This window comes from Phragmites australis, chromosome 1 (assembly GCF_958298935.1).
Source record: "Phragmites australis chromosome 1, lpPhrAust1.1, whole genome shotgun sequence".
Classification (NCBI taxonomy): Eukaryota; Viridiplantae; Streptophyta; class Magnoliopsida; order Poales; family Poaceae; genus Phragmites; species Phragmites australis.
The window spans coordinates 51,977,834-51,990,589 of record NC_084921.1 but is presented as its reverse complement, the minus strand read 5'-3'; the positions used below and the strand labels follow the sequence as shown (position 1 = coordinate 51,990,589).

General features: G+C 44.5%; 2 protein-coding genes across 2 annotated transcripts; both read left to right on the top strand.

Annotated features, from left to right (window-relative positions):
- Positions 1–5,958: 5,958 nt before the first annotated feature.
- Positions 5,959–10,741, top strand: LOC133926466 (uncharacterized). The gene is made up of 13 exons (XM_062372420.1): positions 5,959–6,183; positions 6,267–7,082; positions 7,185–7,285; positions 7,372–7,486; positions 7,854–7,931; positions 8,281–8,373; positions 8,464–8,547; positions 8,632–8,727; positions 8,972–9,034; positions 9,296–9,326; positions 9,817–9,863; positions 10,038–10,096; positions 10,403–10,741. Exons 1-13 carry the CDS (start codon positions 6,118–6,120, stop codon positions 10,596–10,598), a joined length of 1,845 nt encoding a protein of 614 aa, XP_062228404.1. The 5' UTR covers positions 5,959–6,117; the 3' UTR covers positions 10,599–10,741.
- Positions 10,742–11,641: 900 nt separating this feature from the next.
- Positions 11,642–12,660, top strand: LOC133890695 (uncharacterized). The gene has a single exon (XM_062331192.1). The coding sequence runs from the start codon at positions 11,998–12,000 to the stop codon at positions 12,475–12,477; it is 480 nt and encodes a 159-aa protein (XP_062187176.1). The 5' UTR covers positions 11,642–11,997; the 3' UTR covers positions 12,478–12,660.
- The last annotated feature ends 96 nt before the right edge of the window (positions 12,661–12,756 follow it).

Sequence of the window (12,756 nt, the reverse complement as noted above, 5' to 3'; positions counted from 1 at the left end):
GGCGAAACTCATGTGTACCATGTAGAATCTACCATGGTGAATGCATAAATTATCTCACAATCAGTACACACCAACTACAAAAATAAGGTTCTAGATCTCCTCGCGTAGTGCTGCCATACGTACAACATCATTGTACTTTTTTTTTTTACAACCAAAAGATCAGAGAGTTCAAATCACTCAGGTGGCTCACTTGTGAGTCGAAGGAAATAACATACCTTGTTGTATCAGAGTTGAACAAATAGGTTGTCTATGAAGCATTTCCCCACAAATTGTTTAGACTTCAGAATAAACTTATGTTCTGAATTTTCTTAAATCAAACACCCTCCTCCAGCTCAGTTTTAACATACCGAAATGACCGTGTAGATGGGTACAACTAGTTCACCCCAGGCGCATCCCTCTCATATGTGCAATCTACCTATAACATGCAACGAACCTCTGAAACGAGGTATAACTGACCAAATATCACATAAAGATAAACAAATATCATCATACTAGCCACAATAAATATCCTAGCAAACGAGAAACAAACCTCGATCATAAAAAAGTACCAAAACGGGTCAACCATACAACAAAAGCATCTAAAGTCTGCTAAAAAGTACCTTATCAGATAAATCAAAAGATGAAGGTGTTTGTGCAAACAACGTGTAACTACCTATCCCACATGCTCGCTATCAACTCAAAACGCACCTGCAAAGATAGCAAAAGTGAGATTCAAAAATCTCAGCAAGTGAATTAATTTAACAAGCTATTTAGCTATAGTTAATTAAACTTTCATCTTTAACAATGATAATGAGCTGAACATGTTAACCATACTTGAAAAACATAATTACGCATGCCAAAATAGCAACAACCACATACTATCATCCACTAGCCATGACTCACCATATCAATATTATCCAAAACGGTATAAAAGACTTTCTTACAATATAAAAACGATATCAACGTAATTAAAGTAAAGACATCCATATGAATGCATATGTCATACTCTTCATCATCCTCATCTCTCCTCGGATAACGTAAGGGTGTGTGTTGTACCTCTCCACGAACAACGTATGACGTTGTACCGGTGCAGTCGAGGCCATAAGATGGCGATAAAACTTTCAATACAAGATGCTATGCTTATGATATGCTTCATGCATAACAATAACATAATTTCCAAGACATGTATAGTACTTCTAGAATTACACACTATGATAAAGAATAATTGCAAAGCGACATATTAGTAAACTTTATAAAAGTAAATATTAAGCAACATGCGCATGCATAACCGAGAGACAACTTCCAACATAAGTATATACTTACTGCTTCGCATACGAGGAATATGAAGAATTGCGAGAAATAAGACACATCCCCTTCCTTTACCTCATAATCCACGGGAAACATCCAGTCTTTAGAATACGATAAGTAACTAACATGTTCACATTTTAAATTGATAAAACATTAGTAAATGCGGTAATTAAAAGATAGAAGTAATCAAATAACAAGTTAAAGTATAACCATCTGATACATTAACTTGCCTTCACCGACGACGAAGGTGGAAACTAGCTATGTCTCGAAGGAGCACCACCTGAACAAGTGAATAAATTAGCGCCAAAACGTCGTAACAACAAAAGTAAAAGGAGGCACATGCGCCTACGTCCGAAAACCCCGCAAACACGACAACCAAGGTCTACGGAACCATATCTTCCACCTAAAAAGACAATGATGTCGCATATAGGGGTGAATAGGTGTTTTTGCAAAAACTTGTCATCTTTTACCGTTGGTTTAAACTTGCAGTGAAATATAAACTAACGAATTTTTTACAAGTAAAAAATCTAAATATGTTAGGCTCAACTAGTGCACAAACACCCTAAATAAGTGTAAATATTACAATCCTAGGGTAACAAAAATTATTCAATTCTAGCAAAAGATATGTCAGAAAACATTAATTGAAAAACCCTGAAAGTACTGTTCACCGAAGTATCTGGATTAACCTGGATACTCCGAGTTGTACAGTTCTGGAACCTCCAGGTAAATCTGGAGTTTCCGCAGTTTGTACAGAAATGAGCTCAAAATTGAAATTAAACAGCGGCTAAAGAGTTCTAGCTTAAGCCAAATAAAATCGTGTGTTCCAATTTATTATTTCAAATAGATCCACGGAGAATCGAAGTGGAGACACAAAAGATTTATTTTTCGAAGTTCAGATTCACCACCATGAATCTCACGTCTCCGTTGAGAAAGCTCCAACGAGACAGGTCTCTTTCAACCGCTTTCCTCGATCCACTAGATTTATCTCTTCCCTTGCGGATGCGAGATCAACCTTCACAAACTTTCCCGCGGCTCACCACACGCACAGGAGCTCGCCGGGCAACACCTAGCTGGCTAGGAGGCTTCACCTCCAAGAGTAACAAATGCTTCATGAACTTCTTACCGATGAACTCTAGTGCTCAAGATTGGATTTAGCTCACTTACACTCAATCTTCCAATCTCTCATCCTAACTCACTTTTTTTTCTCAAATCTCTCATTAAAATGGAGTAGAAAGTAGTTATTTTGGCTATAAAAGGTTTTTCTTTTCGTGCCCTTTCAGCAACTCCAGAGGATGGGGGTGAGGAGATATTTATAGCCCACTTTAAAAAACTAGCCGTTACAGGCTTTTCTGGCCTAACCCGGAGTATCTGGGTTGGCACAGGAACGCTTAACCGAGAACCTTAGCCAGAACTCAATCCGGAGACTCCAGAACCCGATCATACCGCCATCGACTGTCAAGTTGCATCCATCACCTACACATGACAAGACAAGCACACACTCATCTTAGAAAAATCATGAACACTAGATAATCCGGTGTACACTCCTTCTGAGTATCGGACCATCCGATGTGTGTAATCCCATCTTCCATTGCATGAATGCAAAAACTCTGGAAAACACTCCGGTGAAGGTGTACACACCGGACCATATGGTGTGTACGAAAGCTCTTTATCCACTTAGTTGAGGGAGAACTTCTGTAAAATGCTCCTGTGAAGTCTCCAGTGTACACAACTGCTCATCACTGAAACATCTGACATTCAACTTCATTCTGGTACCAAGAAACACATCTCCTGGAAAATGGTCCGATGTTCACACCTCTTTAACACCGGACCATCCGATGAGGTCATCGATTTTCTCTTCCGAGTCAAAATCCTCTGGCGTGATTTTCTTCTGAACACCAGATCATCCAGTACGTACAATTTCTCCAACATCAGATCATCTGGTATGTACATTTTTTCTAGCTTAGAAATAGAAAACGCCAACTTCTATTTCTCTCCAAAACCAGTTAATTATAATCATAATTGTCAGATGGTGAACTCATATCGCAGGGATCCTAAGAGACCCCTTTTTAAGATTCAGCCGGGGGGATGATTCTGAATATGTTTGTGGGAGAAATAAATGGTGTAAATGCGATGGCAGGTGGGGTGGAAGGATCGAATGCATAACGCGGTAAATGCACTGGAGGGATTTTTAGATAAGTTCGGGCCGCACTGAGCGTAATACCCTACTCATGTGTGGATGCTATAGATGTCCTGAGAATGCCTCTCGGGAATGTTGCTGGTTACAAGAATGTTGGTTTATCCTAGAGCTTCGAGCTCCTTATTCTTTGGTGATCTCAGCTTCTATACTTGTACGAAAATGTTCTTCGGTCTTTGAGCAAGTGTGTCTTAGTTCTCTAAAAGCTCGAGCTGTTCTTCTGTTCGTGCCCACCGGCTCCCTTAAATACTCGCCGACGGTAGCGTGCCCCGAAAGGGAGGGCACGAGTTCCAAGACACTATAAATGGAAAGGCAGTCATCATGGGCTCGCCAGCGAGAAGTGACGGGGGGTTGAAAACGCGCCCCCGCCCTGTCTTCGGTCGTCATGATGGCGCTAGTAACGAGCGCCGTGGAGAGGGCCCACCGGGCAGCCGCAGAGCAGCCCGGCGTGCCCGCCCGGTCTTGTTCGTCTGACACAGCAGGGCGGCAGGCGGGACGTCTCAGGCCTTGCGATGCTATCCCGAGGTGCACCGGATGACGCGGGATAGAACCTGTGCATTAAATATCCCCACGCCCTTCTGCTAGAATGTGGCAGGGACTGACACCGAGCGTGGCTGGAGCAGTTGGAGGTGACAGGCCACGCGCCCTCTTAAATGCGGCATCGGGCCTTTCACAGGCTGACACCTCACCGCTGGACCCCTGTGGGGGCCACCGACGAATGACTTCTTGGGCCGTCGGGGAACCGAGTGCTCAGGGGTCACTGTTCACCTCCCCGAGCACTCTCTCCCGGAAACGCCCTCTCTTGGTCCTCAGGGAACCGAGTGCTCAGGGACCACTGTTTACAGCTCCGAGCACTCTCTCCCAGAATTGACTGTTCGGATCCTCGGGGCCACTGTTCGCAGCCCCGAGCACTCTCTCCCGTAACTACCTTCCTCAGGTCCTCTGGGTACTTGGGTGCTCGGAGGCCACTGTTCACGGCACCGAGCGCATCATTCCCGGTACTCGGCTTTTCTGGTCGTCGGGGGACTTGGGTGCTCGGGGACCGCTGTTCATGGCCCCGAGCGCCCTCTTCCAGGACTTAGTCTTTTCGTACCTCGCGGAGATGAACCCCGCGGGAAGTCGCTGGTCTGGCCTCGAAATTCGGGGACCACTGGTTTCTGATTCACCGACAATAATCATGCATTGTAATACATAGATATACTTATAAAAATCAAACTCAACTTAACATAAACATTATCAATAAATTATTATAAATAAATCAAAACACATTTTCACTTGATTTCTCATTCGAAAGGTCATAACAATAGCATCCGCCAAGGACAATATCTATCTTCACTATCTAAAGGAAAACACATCTGATAAAGAAATGTAATATTATATACTTCATTGTTGCTGTTGAGATCATTTCGTAAAAATAGGTTCGGAGAGCTTGGTTTTTTATAAGTCACTGCTAGAAAAATGATTATCAATAGTTTATTGGTGCAATAGCATGGAAGTTTCCGAACAAAAATAAAGCCGGTACCTATATATCCACATGTTCCCCCGATCTAATCACCATTTTCCGTCAGTTTTGGAAATCTCTCAAGCTACACGAAAGCAAAGTTCATATAGCTTCACTAGCTGACTGGTTGTTTAAGGCATGCTGACAATCATGTCGCATGGTTTAGCTGCAATAGTTGATGTTTATATATGCTCATTTTCATTTTTTGTGCCGCGGCGTAGAAGAAAACATTGTTCTACTTTGTTGTACTCTTTTTTAATTTTTCTTAATACACACATATTCTTTGTCGGTTTTAGGCATTACCATTTTTGTTACCATCGAAGGGGATGTTAGTTGTAGATCCAAAAAATTCCCATAAGTTTTCAGAAATATCGATATATGCCCTTAAAGATGCTAAGTTTAGCAAAATAAAAAAGCCACCAAACTTGTAAGGAAAACAAAAGATACGAAATTGAACTATTCCTCTAAAAAATTGAAGGTATGGAAGGCTGAAAGCTAAAACGTCTTAAACCTTCGCAACTCTTACAAAAACCATTACCGATATAGATACAAATTGGTTAACATAAGAATACCCATCAATCCTCTTTAATTTAACCAATAACACTATATTTATTAAATTGAGTAAATTTTTAAGAAACTAGAATAATTAATTAACCTAAAATACCTTAGATTCAACCATTCGCACCCCTAACTGTGGATTTGTTCTCGCGCGTAGCAGCGGAAAGACCAGTGAGCTATTCACAATTCACGAGACCGTGGAAACCGAACCAAATGACCAATCGACCGAGCCATCGTCGACAGCAACAGCGGCGGGAACCGGAAAACGGGGGCAGAGAGGGCCGAAGAACGTGTGGCGCGCGTAGATCTGGGACCCCCACCGCCACCTCAACGCCGACGAGCCACACGACGAATCTCTGAACACCAATCCGCGCAATCCCGCTCCGCAGATCACCAAATCCGCCTGCCATCTCACCGGCTCCACTCGTACCGGATCACTCCCCTCTTCCACAAAAACCCCCACCTCCCCGCGCGCCCGCGCCGCGACACACGCGCCCGTCCCACGTTTCCAGCTCGCCCCAACCGCGAGCGACCGCACGAGGGCAACGAACGAAGCGGATGGGAGCAATCTGATGCGATGAGCCCGCCCGCCATGCTGCTCCCCGTCTGCTCCGCCGCGCCCAGCTGCTCCCCTCTCTGCCCGGTACGGCCTCACCCTCGCGTCTCACGACACGAACCACCCAAAAACACCGTGCGGATCGGCTGATTGCCTTGGTTCCTTGGCAGGTGACAGCGTCGCACGTCGGCGCGCGGGTGCCGCGGAGGGTGGAGCTGAGCGCCGCGCTCAGGTCCCACGCCGACCCACTTGTCGCGCAGGTGCCCGACCGCCCGCTGCTCGCCGACTCCTCCATCCTCTCCCCCTACCCCGCCGCGCCGGACGACATCGCGCGGGGGTTCGGTGCGGCGGAGCTGCCCAGCGCCGGCGCAGACGCCGCGCTATGCTGCACCGGGGCCGACCCGTCGCTGGCGGCCGTCGCGGACCTGGCCGCTCCCGACCAGACAGCTGCCGCCACTGCCGTGGTCGACTCGGTCGCCAACGACGCTGCGGAGCGGGTCCTATCGGACGCGCCGGTGCCCACCACGTTCCCGGCCGACGCGTCCGAGATTGAGGACTCCGTGGCAAGGTTCATCGATAAGCTCGGCAAGCAGGTCTTCCAGGCTGAGGACGCGCTCACCGAGGCGTACGACAAGCTGAGGTTGTCGGCGTACGACGCGCTCGGGACCTGGAGGAAGACGGTGCGCGGCGCGATCGGTGGACTCAAGGCGTCGGTCGATTCCACTAAGGAGCAGGCCGCCGGTGGGGTCACGGACGCTTCCGGTGCGTTGCAGGAGAAGGTGGCCGGAGCTGGCGCCGTGGTTGTTGATGTTCTTAGGAACGCAATAGTTGCTGCCGAGGATTCACTAGGCAGTGCAGCCACTTTCGTTGTGTATTCCTACGGATCGGCAAAGTCTTCTCTGCCGCCAAATGTTAGAGATTTGTTGAGCTCGTCCGAGGAGAAAGCTACTCTAGTGTTGAGACCAGTTGGAAATGCCCTTCAACAGGTATGTTGGTTGTTCTACTTATTACCTTCGCTCTTGTCACTGGACTTGTGTGAAGTGTGAACGCACTGCTAAAAAGTGAAATTCCTGCTTGCGATGATTCAGGTATATGTAATTGTTGAAGGTGTTGAAAGGAACATTGGTTTGGATCCAAGTGATCCCATTGTTCAATTAGCAGCTGTGCTTGGAGGTTCAGCGACAATAGGGTAAATGAAGTTTTCTTTGCTTTGCGTACCTCACCTCTTGTTGCATCTTATTTTCAAAGTTCCTTCTAAATTTGGCTACATTGTAGGATATCTTACTGGCTCCTCACATACGGTGGCTATTCTGGAGACTTGTCACCTGAACAAACATTGGAGCTATTGAAAAATGATGACAAAGCCGTACTGATTGATGTTCGGCCTGAGGCAAGAGATTGTAAATCTCACTGGCCTTTGCTTTTTCATGTCCTTTTTCATCTGATCGCTCTTCTGGATCCATTTCATGATACTTATCGGCGTTTTCAAATTGCTAGAAAGGATTGTATATTAGCCACCTTCAGTGTTGTTGCTTCAGGACAACTGTTTACTGACGAGTTATTTATTCCTGCCATACTCTTCTGTACAACCATTAAATTTGGTGCAAGTATAGTTACTGAAGGTTTGCAGCTCTTTGTCATGTTTTCTGCGGGGCAGGAGAATAGAAGATTACATGCAGCTTAACCTCAACTGTTCGATATATCATTGAGATTTAATAAAAAACTGTACCAGCTCACTATCAAACTATGTTATGTAGGATTTGAGGGAAAAAGATGGTGTTCCTGATCTACGCCGTGGAGCTAGGTTTAAATATGCAAGTGTAGCTTCACCTGAGGTGCGTCTTATTTGAGCAAAAGATCTCCAGTGGTACTTGATTCTTTTATAATTCCGGTACATTTCTTGTAGAGAAAGAATAATACAAGTGATTCCCGGACACTTTCTATGCATACTTATCCATAATTCAGATCATTCATAAGGATTAAGTTGTTCCATGTAATAAGAGTCCTTTTTTTGCGATTAATGAGGGTCCTTTTCGCCACACTAGCAGGGATTGCTTTCAGTTTTTTTAGAGGAGAAAACTACTCCTATCTATCCCTTGTTTCTCTGATTGAACTCCAAAGGGGGTGAAAGAGCAAAAGAGCTTTTGTTCGTTGATAATTGTTTCATTTGATTTTGTTCTTTAGATCGAAGGTCCAATAAAGAAGATGCTTAAAGGTGGAAGAGATGTGGATGATGCCTTACTTGCAGTTGTCATCCGAAACTTAAAGTTGGTTAAAGTATGCTGTTTTAACTGAGGCATAAATTTTCTATTCATTTTCGGATATTACTTCACATTAAGTAATATCTTTTTTCACCTGCTGCTGTAGGGTGATTCAAAAGTCATAGTTATAGATGCTAATGGAGCCAGATCAAAAGCCATTGCTAGGCTACTTAAGAGGCTTGGTGTGCAGGCAAGTTTTGAATGCTTTAATGTCTAGTGGTAGTTAGTTGGCATGCATCCACTCACCTGTCTAAATTTGAATACCTGGATGCAGCGACCTTACCTGGTTAAGGGTGGTTTCCAAGCTTGGGCAAAGAACCTTCGTGTGAAAGAACTGAAACCTGAGACTGCGTTATCAGTACTAAATGAGGTAAAAAATCAGAACCAGAAACTCACCTGTGAACCAGCGTGCCAGTTTCGGCCATCTTGTCGTAGGTCTTATTTTCTTTCTAAATCATGTTTGGTAGCCTTGATCATATTATGACCTATGATTTTAATAATTCTTTAGATATTATCTTTTGTGACAGACACTTAACTTTCTTGTAAATTAACTGTCAAAGTAAATGTACCTTTTTATTGTTGATTGAGCACATTATCGTTTTGAACATATGCAGGACACTGAGGAAATCCTTGAACAAATAAAGCCCACCCCAACACTTGTCCTCGGATCGCTTCTGGTAGGGCACTGATCTTATTCTCCTTCCCTCGCCTTTCGCCCATGTTGGCACACTGTCCTGTTGTTGCTTAATACATATCATCCAGTGACTAATTTTCCATTTTGTGGGATTTAGTGCTGTTAATAGTTTAGTTGTATATATAGGGAAGAAGAACACTTGTTTCCCTTCATGATGTCTTTCAAGCCCTTAGATGTATTTTTTACCCAAAACTGCTGGATGCATTATTTCTTTCTTGATGATTTTGTTTTGTTTCTTTGACAGGGCCTCTCAGCAGTAGCTTATGCTTTGCTAGGTAAGCATATTGTTAAAATATTATGTATAGTTCATACATTGCTTCCAAGGTTAAGATGCATCACATGATTGCCAGAACAGTAGGCTTTTCTGATAAAAAGGGTGATATTGCATCTTTCTTTTGTATTTAGGATGTCCACACAATCGGAAACTCCTTTGCATAAATACTTGTTTATCAATAGCAAACAGTGGAGTATGGCATTTTAGCAGCACTAAGAAGGCATTGTTTTGGAGTATCCACGGGTTACTTCAAACCTCACTTTTCAATAGTACACTCCCAGACTAGTACACTATGCCCTGAGCGGTAAAATACAAAATCAATCTGATTTCCTTGCAAGTTTACCTGAATACTCACTGCTAACTCTTATTACTGAATGTCCATATTGGATATTTGCCGTTTGATCTTTAAATCTGGATAGGATAAGCATGTGTAGCGCAGCCATTTCAGAATATAGATTTTGATCAGTTGACTTGATCACTGTACCTTGCAGAATGGGAAACGACTTTGCAATACATCGCTGTTCTAAGCCTTGGGCTGGTATGTAGCACGTTTGACACATAGCTTATTTGTTTGTTCAATATGTAAGCTCCGCGTGTCTGAAAAAAGTGCAATGTAACTCTGTGTGTGTGTGTGTGTGTGTGTGTGTGTGTGTGTGTGTGTGTGTGTTAAGTGGCAGCAACACAGCTTACCTGATATTTTCAATTCTTTTAGACTATCTACCTGCGGTTCTCTACATATGAGGGCTCTGAGGATTTGGAGCAAGACCTAAAGTAAGTTATCCTGATATTATGTATTTAGTTTTTGTGGCTGCTCTTCCATCAAAACATCTAATTCAATTGATTTAAAGTTTTAAATTGCCACTTCAACAATAAAAAGATCATTACAAGTTCTCCCCCCTCCCCGCCTCTCTCTATCGTAGTTGGAGCAGCCACATTTCATTACAGCAGTCATAAACTTAGATGGTCTCATATCTCATTGACATGAGTGGCATCATAATCTGACATGAGTGGCATCATAATCAAAAGGATCAATCTTTTGAGTGGCAAATCATAAATTTATTTCCTCTCTTTGTGTAGGCTATTGCTCTCTCCAGTAAGGGTAGGCGCAGAGGCGTTCTCGTGGGCAGCTAAAAAGATAGAACCAAACAAAGTTGGCCTGCCAACGTCCCCCTCCACGACAGCGGTGAAAGACCGGGTTCTCCAGGCAGCAGCGAAGCACGAGTCTCAGCCATCTGATGCCAATGAATCGTCGGCCCAAACAGCTGAAGCATGACGAGCTTGGGAATGAATTCTGTAGCCACTCCCCAATCAGCCGTCTCACTCAGTGTGAGCAGATGTAAATCTATTATCTTATTATTTGAGTGTTAAAATAAGTCTTTTTTAATCGAAAAAAAGATCTAGATCATTCATTGTTACGAACCTCTAACGGTTTAGATTAAAATAAAGAGCTCATATCAAATATAATTAATAAATAACTAAATTCGAAATTAAAAATTATGAAAAATTAGCAATTCGATTTTCATACGGTTGGGAAAGCAAAATATCTAAATAAAGAGTTTAAGTAAAATAAAATTAATAATAATTGAAATTGAAGTTAGAATAAAAAAAGAATAATTGAAATTATGATGAGATTAGTCACGTTATTAGGGTGGATATCTTGCTAGTGACCGATATATATATATATATAAGCTGCATTTATAACTACTACCTCTGTTTCGCAATATTTGTCCACGCATATCATTGCGTACAAACCAAGAAATACTAAAATCGAGTGAAAAATAGCAGTGATATGATCATACTACCCCTAGTCAATGCAATGATGAGAGCAAGTATAATTCACCAGCGTTGAAGTAAATGCATGCATGCACTCAAGGGCATAGCAGTAAAATAGATCATAAAACATCTTGATTACCGCAATGGACAAACAATTTGAGACAGATACTCCCGATGCCATAGCCAAACATTACGAAACGGAGGGAGTAACAGATTTGTGTTAGCAAAAGAAGATGCCGATGTTCCTAAGCCAATTTTGCCTCTTCGTGACACTACGAATCGCCCAGGTCAGTTCTTGCTACACATTCTGACTCCTCTCGAAAAAGAAAAGAAGGTTAAGGATACGATTGTTTCAATTTTAGATTGTGAAGATCCAGTTTAGTTTATAGAATTTGTGTAAGTTTAATTTTATTTAGATTGTGGGTTATAGGATTTCGTAGCATAATTTAGTTTCTGAATTATGAGAAATAGTTCTTATATTGTGACCGATTATTTTTACTATTATTTTTTACTAGAATTCATAATTAAAATAAAAAACCGAAATATTCTGAGCCCCGGCCAACTTTCACTTGAAGAGACGAGGCGCTGCTCTCCAAGCAAAAAATGAACGGCAGGCAGGCGCCAGGCGCGCATCGGATCCCTCACCCTCCCCTCCTAGGCTAGAGCAACGTCTCTCTTGCGCTGGCTGACTCGTACACCCCCTCCCGACCCCACCCACCAGACTAGCCGTTGTCCCTCCTCACGCCGGTCGCGCCCAACGGCCAAATCCCGGCGCCCGCGCACAAGTACCCACCCCTCCTCCACCCTCCCATTCCACCCAAGCTCGCACCCAACCCAAAGCCTCCTCCCGCTCCCTCGCTCCAACGCAAGCGACCAGATCGGATTCGTCCGCGGCGGCGATGGCGGGGAAGTCGCACACGCGCAAGGCCTTCCTGCTGTGCAACTACGTGCTCCTGGGGGCCGCCTCCAGCTGCATCTTCCTCACGCTCTCGCTCCGCCTCCTGCCCTCCCCGTGCGGCCTCCTCCTCCTCTTCCTCCACGCCCTCACCGCCGTCTTCTCCGCGACCGGCTGCTCGGGATCCTTCACCGCCCCGGCCACCCCGGCCCAGTGGCACAACGCGCACACGGCCGGCGCGGCGCTCACCGCCATCTTCCAGGGCGCCGTCGCGCTGCTCGCCTTCACCCGCACCTCCGACTTCCTCGCCGAGCTCCAGTCCTACGTCCGCGACGAGGATGGCGCCGTTATACTCAAGATGGTCGGCGGCCTCGGCACCGCCATCTTCGTCCTCGAGTGGGCCGCGCTCGCGCTCGCCTTCTCCCTCCGCCTCGACGACGAGGACGAGGACCACACCAAGAACTGGCAGTCCTACCATGTCTGATGACCTCCCCGGCGTATCCACTCGTGTACGAGCTGAGTGAAATGAAGATTCGTTGATTCTTTGCGTGCTGTTCTTAGTATGTACTATTGCCGTCGTTCTTTTGTACTACTATCTACTATGGCCTCACATTCTGTTCAATTACATTGTCAAAGCAAATATACGTTGCTTTGCTGCCTTTGCTTCCAGTGGTATGTACACATTCATCAGATTTGGTGCAAACAGGTTAAAACCAATATTTCTGTAGTCAACCGTCAGTTGAGCAGTCAAATGCTAAAGGAT